At 39.1% G+C, this 19,893-nt stretch overlaps 1 protein-coding gene across 1 annotated transcript in view; it reads right to left on the minus strand.

The window, feature by feature from the left end:
- Positions 1-15,852, minus strand: part of LOC147013032 (uncharacterized) — a 16,740-nt gene extending 888 nt beyond the window's left edge. Inside the window, exons 1-4 of the mRNA XM_085854483.1 lie at positions 15,745-15,852; positions 13,843-13,964; positions 4,043-4,105; positions 3,749-3,901 (exon numbers count right to left, since the gene is read on the minus strand). Of these exons, the coding sequence (XP_085710609.1) occupies positions 3,749-3,901; positions 4,043-4,105; positions 13,843-13,964; positions 15,745-15,748 (342 nt within the window). The 5' untranslated portion in view covers positions 15,749-15,852. The remainder of the gene's footprint in view (positions 1-3,748; positions 3,902-4,042; positions 4,106-13,842; positions 13,965-15,744) is intronic.
- Between the last annotated feature and the right edge of the window lie 4,041 nt (positions 15,853-19,893).

The raw sequence follows: 19,893 nt of genomic DNA on the forward strand, positions 1-19,893 counted from the left end.
CAAGGGTTTGTTTTGGTTTAACACAAACCCAAGAGCTGTTTGTTCCAACCCCGTTGATGTATGAACAACTCATGATGGAGCATGTGCACAAATCACGTGCAGGACAAAGCAAGAATGGATATCAGGGTCATAACTGAGTCTTCATCTCTCTTACATATGGCAAGCTATCATTTTCTTGGGGTGTGATTGTGCCCTTGATGCTGTGCCTCTCTACCGGTACACTGGTACTCATTTCGCCAACCTCAGAAGAATGACAGGCTGAGTCAACCCCACTTGGTGTTAATTCAGCAGCCAACAGGGCTCAAGCTCAGGAGCCCTAACCATGAAGCCAACACCAGGCTTTTATAACTGAGTAAAGTTACAAAACAAACATCATTGTGTTTTTACATTAATTACTGGGCTAGTCGGATAGCTTATATTACCAGGGAGTTTCATTGAATACAAATGCAACCCTTTTAAGTTAAGTGAAATTTTAATTCTTTTTCTCTTGCATGTTATGAATGAAGCATCATTTGGAGCAAAAACTGCAAACATCAGAGAGTCATACTGTTAATATCGAAGATAGCATGGAAAAATGAACAAAGGATCTTTATTGTGGGGTCTTACTTTGCCACAAAGTCATTTAAACGGAATCAAACAATTGAGAAAGAGTTCGAGACCAGATTATCCCCGGATAAGTCTGCTATTTTTCGATTGATAAAGTGGACAATAAAAATTCTTAATTGCAGTCCAAAATCTTCATTGTTCAAATTCTGTCCATGAAGCAGCTTTGAGGACCACAGGAAATCGCTGCGTCGTTGATCTCAAGAATTTAACTTATCTTTCTCAAGTACACAAATAATTCTGAAGCAGAAACTAAAAAAGTACCCGTATCTCGCATCTTCTGACGAGGCCCACTTTCTTTTAAGCGGTCATGTTAACTAAAAACAACGTGTTTCGGGGTTCTAGTTCGCATGGTGAAGTTCTTGAAAGGCCGTTGCATAGCCAGCAATGCACTGAATGGGTTGCCATAAGCAAATCTGGCATCATTGGGCTTTTCTGGTTTCAAGATGAAGAAGGGAAATTGGGAACCGGTCACCACTGAATGGTACTTGAAAGTTATCCACAATCCTGGGTTGCATTAGTGAGGAAGTGCCACATTGACAAGACTGTGCAATGGCTCCAGCAAGATGGGGCTCCACCTCACACTTCCAACGGATCGCTACCGTGGCTACAACAGAAATTCAGTGATCCAATCGTCTCGAGGGCAGATGTTGAATGGGCACCCCATTTTCCGGACCTCAACTCACCTGTTTTCTATTTTTGGAGTTACCTGAAGGATAGTGTACCAGGGTAGACCTCAGATTACGTCGTTTCCGTAGCAACGATTCGATAGCTATAACGTCGTTTCCATGGCAACGAAGTCGCCCATGTTAAAGGATAGCGGGTTTGTTTTTTTTTACGGACAAAAAAGACGATGACTCAGAAACGCTTCAAGATACAGGTATCAAATTAAAACCCTCGCTTAACATCGACATTCCTTGCCACAGTTTCTTTTTGGGCTGTGTCGATCGAAGGTCAAGGTCATGGTGATTTAATTTGCAAAAAACGTAACGGCGGTCAAATTGTGCTCGGAGATTACAGATTGACAATGAATCTCTGTGGCTGTTTCTAACTGGTGTCATAATCTTCCTTCTGTTATTGGTTTTACCTTTAACAATGTGACATTGGTTAATTCTTCCAAAGTGTTTTAAAGTGCTTTATCCAAAAAGTACCGGTGTATGTTCAACTGCATATAGTGTGTTACTTTCTGATATTTCTTTAAAAACGTGTCTGAATTTATTTAGAAATAGGATAGTCTATAGGATTTTTCTATATATATACATAAAAGTGAAATGTTTGTTTGTTTGTGGCCCTACTCCTCTGAGCTCCCAAGGTTAATCACAACGAAACTTTTCAGTTCACTTTTTTTTTTTACCACGATGCACCTAAATAGGGGTTTCAAACAGTCATTTTTTTCTCACAATTCATAAATTATAAACACACGAGCCACCCACCACGTGTTGTCATCTCTGCGAGGGGAGATCCCTATACTGTATGCAATGCTTTATAAAACGCCCAATATTTTTTGGATTTCGACCCGGATATCTACATAATTGGTGAGATGGTTAACTCTGATCGTAAAACACGATAACAAATGTGAAAAATAACTTGATCAAGATGTTAACATGATCGGTAATATCGCTGAAGGAGTCAGGTGACCTCTCAAATGCGCGATTCATTCAAAAACCGAAAGTAGTACAAACACAACCCCATACATCGATTTAAAGGTAATTTTACTGCTCATCCAACGACAATGACAAATCTCAAGAAATAAAACTCTCAAGGGTGAAAAAATAATTTGGAGAAAAATGGTTACCACGTTCATCAAATATACACCTCCAATTATACACTCAATATGCATCCTATTGTCTAAAACAAGTGCTTTTGATACATATATCTACATAGTTGTTTCGAGATTGCATTCTGATTGTCTGACAACGAAGCAGATTTTTAATATCTCATTTCATTAAGTTGTGATGAACTTGGCTAATCAGGACCATTGCTGTGTTTTCAACTAAGGCCGTTATAAGTTCCCATGGGCTGTAGTTTTAAAATTACAAGTCGTACAAATCAAATATATAAAATTAAAGCCAGATCAGCCAAACATTCAATGATACAAGTCAGAAGGGCGAAAAACAAGCTCAAATGAGCTAATATCCTCGTCCTCTTAATGATGACGTCATAAAAACGAATATGACGTCATTGTGATGTATCAGGTTTGCGATAAATTATCTGTGCTAATTCCCAGCTTGATTCCCGCAAACAAAATTCAAAAAGCTTGCCTCGTTTCGGAAATAATGGTATAGGCGATTTACATTATCGGAGATATTATGACGTCAACTTTTTTTCTCAGAAGAATTTCCAAAATCGGAGATGGTTACTGCCTGCGCGTGGGCTTTCTGCATATACATGGCAAGTTTCAAGAAGATCCGATGAAAACTCTGGGTTGTGAAACAAAAAATGTCAAAAAATAGGAATCACGTCATAAAAATTGACATGATGTCATAGTGATGTTTCATATGTGTGGTAATTCATCTCTGATAATGCCCTGTTCGCTTCCCGCAAACAGAATTAAAAAAGCTTGCCTAGTTTCGGAAATATTTTTTTAGGAGATTTCCATTAGCGGAGATATTTTGACGTCATAACTTTTTTTCTCGGAGGAATTTTCAAAATCGGGGATGGTTACTGTCTGCGCAGGGTATTTTTACATATATATGCCAAGTTACAGGAAGTTTCGATGAAAACTGAAGGCTGTGAAACAAAAAAGTCCACAAGAAGAAGATGAAGAACAACAACGTGAGTAAGACTTAGAGATCCTCCACGAGGATATGAAAAACGAGATTTGGAGTCGTTACAGCACATGTGGGACAGTTGCACCATCATAACCTATATCCATACATACAATAATATCCATATATACAAAATGGCTGCCATGCCAAAACGTCCATCCAAGGGACGGCACGCATATTTGGGCAACGCCCGACAGATGAAACCCATATCTGACAGTTCATCGTTTTTATGGAAACGAAACCCAGATTAGATAGCTCTAAAGTATGAGTGCTATCTCTGCACCACCAAGCGACCGAAGGAGGTAAAACAATGGGATTCAACTCGCATTGACCATATATTGTTTGGTAAGTTGCCTATCTAAAAGCAAGGTACCTACCGGGTTATTGGATATCCCAAAACGATGAATCAGCTTGTCTTTCAGTTTGTCGATTTTTGTGAAGTCCTCATTGTTTTTATTTTTTTTAGGTTGATGTTGTTGAGGTCTGTTGAGTATGTTGATGAACTCCTTGAGACATTCGGTTACACCTTGCTTGTGTGAAACATAAAAAGACAGGAACAATGGACGTGACGTCACATTTTCAAGAATACGATGCAAATGTGATTCCATATTGCCATCCCTTCATGAAAACAATTTAATTTTAACAATTTATCGATGCAGTATATTTGTTACCTTACAAGCTGCATCACGTGTTAACTTATGGTACTCGTACTGTAGGTTCAGGTGATGTTTCTTCTGAGAAGAAAGAAAAATATCAATATTGTTTTAAAACTCATGATACTGTAATTAATGTTGACATTTTATTAAATAAGATAACGAACACAATAGAAACGAGAAAATGTCCTAAAAGGCAAAGCCCGTCCGCATCTGCTTTGTACTCAAAGTGAACTTGAACACAAAAAAAAAATTTTAAAGTGAAATTTATTAACCAGTCTTCTCCATATTCTCATACTAACGGTTTGTTGAAAATTTGATGACAAAAGCTCAAATGCTTCTCATCTTATGACACAGACCTACAGATCTACAGGCTTGAGTACAGTTAACTCTCCAATCCTATTTCGTTGGCTGAAGGTCAGTATCCCATTTCATTAATGTTTATTACTATTTGAGTTTGGAAGGGTCATTTGTGCCATGAGATATCGTTTATGTTGTTTCGTATGCAGCCTGTGCCTATTGGTTGCATCGTTTTTCTAGAAGCGTGATTGTGCCGCCGATGCAGTGCCCCTGTTATGAGCAAGCTGGTGCTCATTTTGCCTACCTTCAAAGGATGACAGGCTGAATCAACCCACTTGGTGTTATTTCAATCGCACGACAGGGGCTCCAACTCAAGAGCCTAAGATCTTAAGCCAGCCACCTTAACCGTCAAGTCAACACCAGGTTTGTATTGTTGATGAGAAGGGCAGATGGGAGTCACGATATTGGCCTTCTGTTTACAGTGGTTCAGCACATACTTGTCATGCTGAAGAGGAAAATATCTTCTCACAGGTTTGCAAGAACAAGATCGATTGCTGAAATGTGGACACCAGCTCTCCTCACATTTAAAACCAACTCCTTCTGCAAAACCACCAACCTCCCCCCCCCCCTCACCACCACCCCCGATCATAAGTTTGATCCTCCGAGAGATTTAATCAGAAAGGCCAAGAAAAGCCTGCAGTGAATACAGTGCTGAGTACCGTCACATGAAGTGACTTGTCCGTCAGGCCCTGGCCATCTCAGTTTGATTTGATTCCAGGAATGCATCAATGACGTAAATACCTGGAAGTGCCTGTGTATAGATTGTTTGTGTGTATATGTGTGTGTATGTATATATATATATATATATATATATATATATATATATATATATATATATATGTATATATATATATATATATATATATATATATATATATATATATATATATATATATATATATATATATATATATATATATATATATATATATATATATATATGTATATGTATATATATGTATATATATGTATATATGTATATATATATGTATATATATATATATATATATGTATATGTATATATATATATATATATGTATATGTATATATATATATATATATATATATATATATATATATATATATATATATATATATATATATATATATATATATATATATGTATATGTGTATATATATATATATATATATGTATATATATATATATATATATATGTATATATATATATATGTATATATATATGTATATATATATATGTATATATATATATGTATATATATATGTATATATATATATGTATATATATATATATATATATATATATATGTATATATATATATGTATGTATATATATATATATATGTATGTATATGTATATGTATATGTATATGTATATGTATATGTATATATATATATATGTATATGTATATGTATATATATATGTATATATATATATATATGTATATATATATATATATATATATATATATATATATATATGTATATATATGTATATATATATATATATGTATATATATATATGTATATGTATGTATATATATGTATATGTATATATATATATATATACAGCATATATTTCAAAAATACCATAACGAATTTGAGTGTCATTGTACTACAATTCGGGTTAAACAACATATTTCTGTTGAAATTTAAGGCCCAGTCACACCTTGACGTTTTAGCCAACGTATGCCGATTTTTGAATTTTTTTTTCTAAAACGCTGGCACACGTTGAATACGTTATGGGTTAGTTTTGATAACATTGAGAGCACGCTGAAAAACACTGCCATACGTCGTTGTACGTTGGCTTTAAACGTTGTACTTTTTGGTTGTCCTCAATTTTTTTCATGCTTGAAATTTCACGACGTATGCCGGCGTATGACTCACACGTTCCGCTACGCTGGCCACAAGTTGTATGCACGGTCTGCGATCGTTGACAGACGTCAACACATGCTACTTGTAAGTTAATCATAAGTTGAGACACGCCGAGGTAATGTTTAGCGTACCCGAAACTTATTTCTAACCTATGATTAACGTGTTGTTGGCACGTTACGCGATCGTTGCCACACGTCGACAGACGTTACTTTTTAAGTTACTCATAGGCTGAAAGACGTCGGTATAATGGATCGTCCTTGCGTCAGCGTCCACGGCCACGGCCAGGACACTTACTTGCAGCATTCTTCAAACCTTTCTTCGGCATGACGAGGATGTTCACACTTCGATGTCTAGCTTGGCTATGATTCCAATTGTCCATCGGCAGCGTCTATTTAAAATCGTCGAGTTTGAGCGTTTTAACACGTTCAGAAGAAACACTTCAAATTTCCAAACCCCAGCGTCAAAAAACAAAGGCGAGTGACAGCAATTTAAATCGTTCATTGTAAACAATGAAAATAGCTGAGTGGTACCGTTTAAAAGTCGTTGAGTGTAAAAAAATCCAATTGTTGAGCGCAAGCGTCTACTTTCAATAGTGGAGATGCAGCCATTTAAATCGTTGAGTGGCAGCCTATGAATAGCAAACCCCACGTCACCGGCAAAGATAAACTGCCGCTCGATATGGATAAGTTAGGCTATCGTTGGGCATAGTTTGTGAACGCCGGCTTCACGATAGTTATTCGTTGGTATATCGTATCTATAAGTAAGCAAAGCGCTCTATACACATTATTAGTTCATTGTGCATTTGTCCAACCCGTTATGAATAGACCTAAACCGTAAAAACAAGCTATAGCTCATTGTTGGAAAAGCCCCATAAAAAATTAGCCGCGAAGAACTTCGAACAATGGTGAAAAGATGTCTCCTACCCGTGGACACGCGGACGCAAGGACGATCCATCATAACCCACACCCTCCCCCTCACACTCACCTACTACTGCCAACATGAACAAACTACTAGTAATACTAATACTAATACTAATACTAATACTGATACTGATACTGTTACTGCTGACATGGACATCGACTCAAAAAGGACTCGAAAACACTGTTGGGTTCCCCTTTTATGAACACCATTTTTATATACCAATTCCCAAAACCGCTGGGAACACGTCTTTATATGGCAGTTGTAAGCTAAAAACACGTTCATTTATTTTTTTTTATCGACAGGAAGACGTCATTGGAATACGTCTACATACGTCGATGTGTGTTGGGACTACGTAAAGAATTGGTTCAAAGCACGTCAAACATAAGTTAGAAATAAGTTTCGCGTAAAAAAGACATTACCGCGACGTGTTTCGACTTATGAGTAGCTTATAAGTAGCGTTTGTGGACGTGTGTAAGCGTCCACATATCGTGTGTAAAACTTATCCCCATCGCATGCGGAACGTGTGTCATACACCGAGTACGTCTTAAAATTTTGAACATGTTTAAAATTTCTTGACGTACTCTACTTACTACGACGTATGATAGCGTACTTTAGCGTTCTACTCACGTATACCAAACTTACTCATACCGTATTTGACGTGCCCCAACGTTTTAGACACATTTTTCTTAGGTCGGCATAAGCTGGCAAGATTGCCAAGGTGTGACCGCGATGTTGTCACTTCCATTTCTACGGCAGTTATGATTCGAATCGTTGTGCGTCAGCCTTTTAATAGGCTACGTCACGACATCGTCGGCGATGCGTGCAACGCGCTATGCCGAAGTTAGACTATCGTTGGGCATCGGTTGTGTAGGCCAACAACAGGTTCAGCATTCATTGGTATAAGTTATCTATAACACAATGAAACGTTTTGTGTCCGTTACCAATGCGTTATACATAAGACCAAGTCGTTATGAATACGTCCGAATCTTTAAAAAAAAACATCAAAAGTTCAACGTAAGCCAGCGTTTTACATACATTTTAATACGTTGCCATCGCTGGCTAAAACGTCAAGGTGTGACCGGGCCTTTAGTAATTGAAGAACAACAATGAATTATTCCTAAATATACAAGGATATAAAAAGTGAATTAACAATAAATAAATAAATATGAATAAAACAAACGGATAATAACGGGAGAAAAAGAGTAAAAAGGAGATTAAATCTTTTTTTTTTTAAGGATTAGAATATAAAATAACTATAAAAAATAAACATACAAACAAACACAAACGTAGTAAAATCGAGTTACTCCACATGGGCACAAATGTGACATCACCGAATACACTTATCAGTTTTAAAAAGAGTGAAAAAGGTGAAACGGTGTTTTTCAAACACTTTGTTTTACAACAAAATTCTGGAGATATTCATGGGAAAACTCGCACAAATCGATTGGTGGTTTATAAAAACCAAACTTTCCATTTAATGTGATACAGTAAGGTCAGTCAGGTTTATTGATTGCCACTGGTCACGTGTAACCCAGTGAGTGCTACCTACCGCATGGTCGGGTTGTCGGCGACTAAACCGACACCCCTCACTGGCTTGTCGGTGGGGAGGGTGACTGTGACTCCCTGCCAGGACGACTAAAGAACACCTGCCAAAGGGCGATGACCTCCTTTCGGGAGCCAACTGCCATCCAGTAAGGAGATGGTGTCTCTGAAAAAACACCCATCCGCTTAGACCGGTGTTTTAGGTCAGAGGTTGAAGACAGTAACCGACCCAGGGTGGTACTACCGTTCTGACTTGGGAGCGTTAGAGTGGTGCCCGGAAGCATCTTACACTCTCCGTGTCAGGATTACTGGTGTTACTTTCTGTCTCACTGAAACTCCAGCTACCAGACGAGCTTTAATCTCTCTTTCTTGCAAACAAACATCATATACTTTTCATCATACATTTTTCTTACTCACCCATTTTCCCTCCTCACTTTACATTCTCTGTCTTTTATTTTTCTTTCCTTTCATTTCCCTCAGACAGCCTGCAATGAAATATAAATATGATAAAGTCCGAAAAGTTAATGGCTTCTAGTTCCCGGCATTATGGGGTGCGAAGAATCTCTGGTGATGTGCCTGTCTGTGCTGCCAACGAGAGGGGGGGCTCAGCAGTAGTAGTATCAGTCCCTCCCAAGACCCTTGCCTTTTGAACCAACGTGACTCTTTATCAATTAATTTCACCAACATCCGTGGTCTTTCTTCGAATCTTCCCTCTGTTGAACATCATCTCACAAGCTCCTCTCCTCATATCTTGCTTATCTCAGACACCCAATTATCACATGATGTTCTTATTAATTTTTACAACATTTCGAACTACAACCTTCACTCACGATTCCACTTCAAAGGAGGAGTCTGTGTCTACAACAACATCAATACGCCCGCTGTACGCCTTGTGGACCTCGAATCTCCAAACTTTGATGTCATCTGGCTGAAGATTTGTCTCCCGACCATCACTATCTTTCTCTGTTTCACTGACTGCTCTCCAAATTCTACAAACGTAATAGCTTTCTTTGACTAACTTAACGCTTGCCATGAGGCCCTGATATCCGAACACCCTCAAGCAGAATTTCTCTATCAAGAGACTTCATTGTACACCACAGGGAGTGGCTGAAATCTTCCCACACGGATTCTGGGGGGGGGTTGAAGCTCTTACATTTTCCATTCTTAATGATTTGGAACAAATTATCACCCACCCTACCCACACCCACATCCCAGATCGTCATGACCACACCACCAATACTTTGGATTTATTCTTCACTTCCAATCTGTTGCATTACAACTACACAATTTCACCTCCATTTGGTTCTTCTGACCACAATCTTGTGAACATCACTTTACTTACCACCACTTCTTCTCCCCCGACTGCTCCAACAAAACTCCAGTATTGGCATTTTAATAATGCTGACTGGACTGGTTTACGAAACTTCTTTTCTGACTTTCCCTGGAAAGACTACTGCCTCTCCTGGGGCGATGCGTCTATCTCTGCTGAATGTATAGCTGAGGTTATTGCTGCAGGAATGGAGGCTTATATCCCCTTCCCTTTCAAATCTATCTCTCTCCGACCAATTCTTGGTTCAATAATTCCTGCTCTGTGGCCATTCGTGCGAGGGATGCTGCATCTCGGACACGGAAAAACTCTTCTTCCTCCGACTCTCATATCTGCCAGAAATCATTGCAAACATGTTATTTGTGAGGCGAAGCATTCCTTTATTCAAAAGAAATGTGACAACCTCTCATTTTCTTCCACGAATAGATCTTTCTGGTCCTTAGCTGAAAGTATCTCCAACAACTTCTGTCACTCTGCCTTTCCTTCGGTTTTCCGTTCCGATGAAACTATCGCTGTCTCTCCGACTGATAAAGCAACTCTTTTTGGTTTTCTTTTCTCCTCTAACTGCAGACTGGATAACTCTAACATTCCATCTCCCTCTGATGCTCCCCTCACCAATCCTATGTCCCTCCCTATAATCTCCTTTCATGCCGTCAAAAAAATACTCCTCTCTCTCTCTGGACACAAGCAAGGCCGATGGGCAAGATGGCATTCCTCCCCGTGTCTTGAAGGAACGTGCTTCAGAACTTGCACCAGTGCTTGCTCGTTTGTTTCGTTTTTGTGTAAAAACCCAAACTTTTCCTCTTTCCTGGAAACATGCCTTAGTACAGCCTATTTTAAAGAAGGGTGATCGTTCAAACCCTTCTAACTACTGTCCGATTGCTCTGACTTCTACTGTTTCCAAAGTCTTTGAACGTCTTTTCAATTCCCATTTTCTCAATCATCTTGAATCTCACAGTCTTCTGTCTGACCACAAATATGGCTTTCACAAGGCAAGATCTACAGGTCTTGCATACTAGTCTTGCATACATACATACACAAAATATTGACATATTTTATCACTATAAAAAGATCCTTTCTTACTTATGAATGTCTGGGCCTCTTCTTTGAGAGACTTTGGGGAATCTTTTGTTGTTGGCTTTGATATCTCAAAAGCCTTTGACAGAGTTTGGCATCGGGGTCTGATATCCAAGCTTCCCTCTTTCGGCTTTCCTCCTTCACTCTGCTCTCTAGTATCGAGATTTCTCTCCAACTGTTCTATCTCCATAATTATTGGTGGTTCAACATCAACCCCCTTCCCCATCAACAGTGGTGTACCTCAGGGTTCCGTTCTGTCCCCAACCCTCTTCCTTCTTTTTATCAATGACCTTCTTTCTTCCACAAATAACCAAATGCACTCATTCTGATGACTCGACATTACATTCCTCCATGTCTTTCCCATCTGCCCCGTCTTCCCTCACTTGATCCACATCTCGTTTCATCACAGCCACCTCTTTCAATTCGGATTTGGACAAGATCTCCCAGTGGGGAAAATGTAATCAAGTTAAATTTAATGTTTTAAAAACTCAATTTCTTCTAATATATATATATATATATATATATATATATATATATATATATATATATATATATATATATATATATATATATATATATATATATATATATATATATATATATATATATATATATATATATATATATATATATATATATATATATACATATATATATATATATATATACATATATATATACATATATATATATATATATATACATATATATATATATATATATATATATATACATATATATATATATATATATATATATATATATATATATATATATCTCTCTCTAAAACTCCTCTCAACTCTCCAATCTCCTTTGAAAGCTCTACAATTACACCATGTGATACAATAAATCTACAAGGTATCACTCTAACATCAAATTTATCCTGAAATTCACACATTATGCAAATAGTTAAGTCTGCCTCGAAGAAATTAGGAGTCCTGTTCAGATGTCGAAGATTCTTCTCCTCTGAACAGTTGCTCCAACTATGTAAAGGATTGATTCGTCCTTGTATGGAGTACTGCTCTCACATCTGGGGAGGTTCCAGCTCCACATACTTACTGGACAGAATTGAATCCAAAGTTATTCGACTTGTCAACTCCACCAATGTGACCTCAAAACTTGACCCACTCAAATTATGCCACATAGTAGGCTCTCTTTCTCTTTTCTACAGATATTACTTCGGTTTCTGCTCGCAAGAACTTGCTGCTTGTGTACTTCCACCATTAACGAGACCAAGGAATACTCGACAAACCACTACATCACGTGATTATTGTGTGGCCATTGGCAACTCAAGGGTGGGCCGTTACGATGTTTGTTTCTTCCCTTCCACTGTCAAACTCTCTAACTCTTTCCCCTCTCATATCTTCCCAAACACTGATGACCTTCCCCTTTTCAAAAAGCAGATATTTTTACTTCCTCAAAAACTCTTAGACTATTCTCTCTTTCCTTACTTTTCTATCAATGCAGCTCTTTTATTTAAGGTTTGGGCTCGACGAGGACTATTCAATCCATGCTTGTCGCCTTCAACATTAACAAAAAAAACAGATTTTCTGCATTCTTCCCAAACTATGGAGTGAGGGCTGAGACGAAACTTGTTGCTATGTTGTGTATTTAGATCGCAATACCATACGAAGAACACTTTTTGGACTCTTCCATTGTGGAAGACACTTCCATTGTAACATTTTGTTTTATAAGTGCTCCACTCCAAACAGGTGCTGCATATTAGGAGGGAGAGCAGATATTAGTTGTAAAAATAGTGAGCAAGTCTTCAGATGGTAAACCATGACATTTCAAGAGACGTAACATACGGGATTTACTCTTCGCACGTTTTTCAATATTGACCTCCACCACCAAAGGAAGATGGAGGTTGTTTCCACTCCTGTCTGTTTGTTTGTTTTTTGTTTATAAACAAGATATCTCAAAATGTTATGGATGGATTCAGACAAAATTTGGTGGATGAGTTGGTTAGGTGACAAGAACAAGCTCGTTCAATTTTAGTTCAGGTCCGAATCCATATCGGGCTTATCAGTGGGATACAAAACGTAAACGAATCATCCAGGTGGAGATATGTGCTCTACCAAGTGCCCTTCTACTTTCTACATGAGCTCCCCCACTTTAAATCATTATTACATACATGTGCTGAATATGAAAGAAATACGTCCAAATCATTTTCGAGCATAGGCTCTGGATGGATTGATGCATGGATTGACAGGACTCAAAACATAACCCCCAAACTGGGCTGACACCTCATTGGGGACTAATAACCAGACATACCGCTTCAAAGGATCCTCAGCTTCTGCTTCCTTCTCACGGCGGTTCACCCATCCCGATCAATGTTCAGTTATTTCATTCTCGGTCCTCAACGGTTTGGTTCGGAATTTTGTGCTTTGGAATTGCAAATCTTTTTCTTACTTCCGCGCTAACTTGAAGCAGGTGTTTTCATGGACCCAGGCAGATGTTTATGAAACAAAGTAGCAATATTGTCAAAGCTGTGTCTTCACCTTAAGTAAGTTAATAAATAGATAGATAGAACGAACTTGCTGACAGCTGTAAACATGCGACAAACTCGAGATTAAAATATTAATTTGCCAAAAAATCAGGAGCCTTTGACTTGTTGAAGAATTGGGAACAATCTGTCGTTGTATAGATGGAAACAGCTAATTCGTTCATCCTATGTTCCCATTCGTACCCATGGTAGTCAAATGCAGCTGAATAAATTCACAGCGACTGACCTACCTCCAACAGCCATTCAATATCTTTAATGATCTCGCAGAGGAATTGAGCTTGTCTCATTGCTTTCCGCGTCTTAACGGTGCTGAATGCCAGAGCAAGGACAATAGAAAGGAGAATCCAGGAACCTGTCGGATAAATGGGAGGGGTAAGTGGGGTAATGTGGAGGAAGCCGAAGGACATCATGAATCATATTTATACACACACACACATATTATATATGTCATGATTAAAGCTATTTTATAAATAACTATAAGGGCACTCGGTATCGCGCATACCTCTGCTACGCAATGCCTTATCTACGAGAACATATCGGGCCCAATACATTTTTGAGATATCGTGCAATATATAAACTTTTTTTTGACCCGATCTCTCAATGGTGAAGAATGACTTTAAAAAAATATCAGATCCGGATCTTCACCAAAATCTAATCAGTTCGTCCTTGTCACACACCCAATCTGTCCACCAAATTTCGGCCGAATCCGTCCACAACTTTTTGAGATATCCTGCAAACAAACAGATGGAAAAGGGTGAAAACATAACCTCCTTCACCTTCGGTGGCAGAGGTAAATATTATAACTTCTGCTTTGTAATCTTGTCCCACAGTAGTGCTCGTCCCCGAAAGCTGAACTGACATTCCAAGAACCCAACCTCAGTTCAGATTTCTAACCAGGGTGTTGCTCCTATCCACCAAGCTTTCTCGCTTGCTTGATCACCCACTACCACCGCTCACGACCTTTCTTACCTGTGTGCTCTCCAACTCACACCGTCCTGCCCACAACTTTCTCACTGAGTGTTGACTCTCTCCCAACCTAAACCCTCCCACTACCGACTGCAAGTACAAATCCGTCAATGACCGACGATTCCTAAAGCCATGCTGCATGACTGTCTCCTCTCCAGGAATCCTTGAATTCCAAATGTTCTGCAACTCAAATCAATTTCAAACTAAACTTGTCCATTACATCGTATAGCTTTCACCAAAAATAGCTTGGGAAATTTTATATCGATCGTTTTTACATTGTTTATTTTAATAAAGGTCGCAAAGATTAATATAAAGAATCACCGTTGTCTCTCTCTCTCTCTCTGTCTCTGTGTCTCTCTGTGTCTCTCTGTGTCTCTCGCTGTCTCTCTCTGTCTGTGTCTCTCGCTGTCTCTCTCTGTCTCTGTCTCTCGCTGTCTCTCTCTCTGTCTCTCGCTGTCTCTCTCTCTGTCTCTCGCTGTCTCTCTCTCTGTCTCTCGCTGTCTCTCTCTCTGTCTCTCTCTCTCTCTCTCTCTCTCTCTCTCGCTGTCTCTCTCTCTCTCTCTCTCTCTCTCTCTCTCTCTCTCTCTCTCTCTCTCTCTCTCTCTCTCTCTCTCTCTCTCTCTCTCTCTCTCTCTCGCTGTCTCTCTCTCTCTCTGTCTCTCTCTGTCTCTCTCTGTCTCTCTCTGTCTCTCTCTGTCTCTCTCTGTCTCTCTCTGTCTCTCTCTGTCTCTCTCTCTCTCTCTCTCTCTCTCTCTCTCTCTCTCTCTCTTCCTACCTTGGATCTGTTAGCAATCCTACTATTATTTTGCAATTATTCATCGGCTTTGACACCAACGCAAATTTTTGTTTCAGACCCGAGGCATCAAAAAGCTACATCTATCGAACAAACAGTTTCAAATGGAGCACCTCACAACCATTAGAGCATTTAAATTGTATCAGATGTGGCAATAATGCTCCCAGCTTGCCGGCTGAAAGACAGAAGACACCATTTGCATTTTTGCCACCTTAATCCCATCCCGACCCCCTTTTCGAATCGTGTGCGAGAACTTGCTAGGTCGTTCAAATTTATCATAAATAAGGCAAAAAGCGAGTGAAAAGATAACGAGCAACAATACAATAAGCACTTTCACGAACAGAACAAAAGACCTCCGCATTCATCGACTCACGCATTCTTATCGAACTCTGTTGTCTCTGCGGAGAAGCGCGGTTGAACTCGGACCTTCACACTGTGCACAGCGAGTACAAGCGAATGATGCTTCTAAAACGATGAGTATTGCCTTTTATACATTCCCTTTCACATAGCCAGGCAGTTTTTGAGAAATGGGGGAAAAAAACGTCCTGTCACAATGGAAAATTTGGTTCGATTAAAAAAAAAAAATTGAAAAAAAATCGATTAGATTACACTCCATTTAAAAATGGTCTTGCGGTCCATATCTGATTTTAATATTTTTTCCTCTCCCAGAAGGTTCAGTTTGGGGTCGGTGATGCAACCAGCGTGGCATGATCACCGAATGCGGCACCAAATACAAACAGGAGAAAATGTTTTTGTATATATATATATACAGAAAAAAATATATATATATATACAGATGATGTTTTAAGATCCCACCTTGCTGTACAGTTACAAGCAAATAATGTATGGGGTCCAAAAAGACCCCAATTGTTTTCGTTCATTTTTTTTTCAAATATGATTCCTCCACACTGTATTTGTTTCGAGCAAATCTAAAAAAATAATTTTATGCTTATGTTTGTGTCCCTTATCACATAAACATCATCCAATCAAAATATATTTCCTCGTTGATACGAAACTTTAGCAGATTGAATGAAATTTCATGCTTCTGAGTTGGGGTCGCAAATTCCCAGTTGGTCGGTTAATTTTAGATTTATTTTAATTATTTATTTATTTTTTCAATGTTTGTTGACAAACAATAAAACACCATATTTAATCATTGATGTGAACCTTTGGGAGATTTAGTGAAATTGAATGGTTTTTGAGTTGCGGTACGAAAAGACCCCAATTGGTAAGATTCGGTTGTAAAATATGTTGGTAGGATTTGGGTTAAGCTGCAAGTGCTTGGTTGGTGGATGTTAAAGACCCCCAGAATGGACCATTGTGTCTTGTGTGCCGGTACCCTGATCAAATTCTAAATTGCTGCCCTGTGTACTTGCTTAATGCAGTTGTGGCGAAACGTTTGGGTTAACCCAGCGATCTTGACTCTTGTTTTAGAGGGGGGGGGCACTTTTTCCGATAAGGCATCAGTGTGAGAGCCGCCACACAGCCTGCAGGACTCCGTCATGGCTGCATTTAGTGTCCGCCCCCATGTACTCTTCTTGGTCGTTGTGGTTAACCTGCCTGCAAGCGAAATTGTTTCCTCCACCACCGAAGGTGAAGGAGGTGATGTTTTCACCCCTTTCTGTCTGTTTGTCTGTTTGTGTACAGGATGTCTAAAAAAGTTGTGGACGGATCCGGATGAAATTTTGGGGACAGGTTGGGTGTGTGATAAGGACGAACTGATTAGATTTTGGTGAAGATCCAAATCCGGATCCGACGACTAGAATTTTAAAAATGATTCTTCATCATCGAGAGATAGGGCCAAAAACTATATATTGCATGATATCTCAAAAAGTTGTGGACGGATTCGGATGAAGCTTGGTGGACACGTTATGTGTGAGAAATTGAAGAATTGATTCAATTTTAGTGAAGATCCAAATCCGGATACGGATCTGATAATTTTTTGAGTGATTCTTCACAATTGAGAGATCGGGCTAAATGATATATAGCACGGTATTTCAAAAAGTTGTAGATGGATTCGGATAAAACTTGGTGGATATATTGGGTGTGTGTCAAGGAATAAGTGTTTCGATTTTGGTGAAGATCCGAATCCGGATCTGGGTACGATCATGATTTAATTTTTAAAGTCATTCTTCACCATTGAGAGATTATGGCCAAAAACAATATACAGTAGTGCTGTGTCGCATGATTTTTCAAAAATATGTATTGGGCCCGATATGTTCTCGTGGATCGGGCATTGCGTGGCGGAGGTATGCGCTCTACCGAGTGCCCTTCTACTTTGTACACTGTGACCATATCCTGATGTAGTAGTTATGTTACTTTTATACTTTGCATTGGAACACTCATTTGAAACCACTGGGTCAATTTGATAGCATTTATGGCGGATTAGGATGGAGTGATTTCAGATTTGTGTTTTTATCAGCCCCACGTCAGGGGCCGCACTTCAGGCCACCCGGGCCGCCAGTGGCCGCCAGTGGCTGCCAGTGCCTCCCGGGTAGTGCAATGAGGGTTGGACTTTTTCTTAGACTATTTGTCCTTTTCATCCGAAACGATTGCTCTTCATTCCCACATCGCAGATTTATGATCATAAAATGTTATTTTTTTGTCCATTGACTGCAAATGTTCTTGTAATTCACAAAGTACATGATTCGACGAATGTCTTTGACCATCATTGGGATCCATGGTCTTGTACATTGTCTGTTGGACAACGAATCGTGATGATGATATGGTGTCAGTGATGTAGGAAAATGCACTTTGAGTTTGAATAATTTTAGTTATCGCAGCAAAAGTCTATTGACTTGCTATTGACTCGGGATGGGATGGGCAGGTCTTTCTCGACTCGCTGCTTTAAACCATTCACCACACCGTCACTGCCCTATGGGGAAGCAGTTTTAAATTCAAAACTAAACCGTCGGTCTTAACAGTCCCCTCAACAGAAGCGGAGGAGCGGGGGAGTGGGGAGTGGGTGAAAGAGAGGGAGGGAGAGAGGAAGGGATTCTGGCAGATGTGACACCCAGTTTAACATCTATCCAAGAGACGGCACACACAATGATGAATTACCCTGTCTGTGAAACGAAGGGATGACAGTTTATAACTGGGTCGGTATTCAAACCCAGGGTACACCGTTTTGAGCGAGTGTGCGTACCTCTCTTCTATCCTGCTGTGATGTGGCGATTCATTGCTTTGTAACAGCTTCAAACATTTTTCACTCATTGTAATCATCTCATTTATTTTGCCTTCCTAACTCCAGTATTGAACCGCTGTATCGCCGTTGAAACTTGAAGAGCGCTCTCCAAGTGGCTTAACTAAGCACTCCAATGAAACAGTTGAAGAAACTTTTTAAAAAGAAATGTTTGTAAAATTTATTTATATGGATATATCTATGCTGAAGTCATGGGTTGTATAATGAAAGATCGTACAAAAGGGGGAAACATGGTGTAAAATATAATTGCATATTTTCAGCGAGCCAGCCACCGCCCGATGCACTGCAGAACAACGCGGGGCCATCGCAGGTGAGTGGCTCCTGAACTTTGTTCAAGTCAATCGATATAGAGTATTTAGTGATAGTGCAAAAAATGTGGAGTGCTCGCCAAGTGGCTGAAGCACTCCAACGAAATGGTTGATATGGAATGGCTGACTTTGCAAGCGATTATAATCGATCACTGATCCATCATATTAAACATCTTCCTGAGATGTCAAAGTATGTCACGGTTGGACAAATGAACACTTTATTGGCTGTCAAAACTGCTGTTAAGTTCAATTCTGGAGCTTAATTTTTTTTTAATTTGGTTTAGCTTAAGACATTCTGGAGGTTATGGCATGTGCAGAAATCAAATAAAGCCACAAACGCTGGCATCTCTGAGCGTTTATAAGCATTGCAATGTATCCAGCGATTCGAAGGTATGATGATCAGGCATTTGATGATATGAGTGAGGAAACCAAAAAGAAAAACTTTATGGTTAAGGAATCATTGTGACCTGTTCCAAGTCAAGGCATTGTAGAGCAGGCCAAAAAAATTGCAGCTTAAGACTCTTGCGAGCTGATAGAGGGCTGACCAAGATGGTATACCACCATCTTTGTCAGGCTTATTTCGGTTTTTCATGATGAGCACAACCTTGATTATCTTCAAAATGGGTGTTTAACTTAACCCAAACGCCCAATTCTCATTCATGTACCATCTTGGAGTTCCCTAAGTATGCATGCAAAGTTTGGGGCTGCGAGGTTTCATGGTTTTGGAGTAATGGAGAAGACGGACAAACGGATGGACACACACCGACATTTATTAGTATATGTGCTGTCATTTTCCATCATGGACTGTCACAGACAAATTAAAATATGTAATCGAAATATGATTTCGGCTTTGAGGGTCGGGTCTCAGGGAAAATGAATCAAATTAAAGATCGAATTAAAAGAACGAATGATTAGGGTGAGTAAAGCAACGGATTAGGGTGAGTAAAGCAACGGATAAGGGTGAGTAAAGCAACGGATTAGGGTGAGTAAAGCAACGGATTAGGGTGAGTAA

Source organism: Eptatretus burgeri, chromosome 14, assembly GCF_056783735.1.
Source record: "Eptatretus burgeri isolate ZD-2024b chromosome 14, Ebu_testis_v1, whole genome shotgun sequence".
Lineage (NCBI taxonomy): Eukaryota > Metazoa > Chordata > Myxini > Myxiniformes > Myxinidae > Eptatretus > Eptatretus burgeri.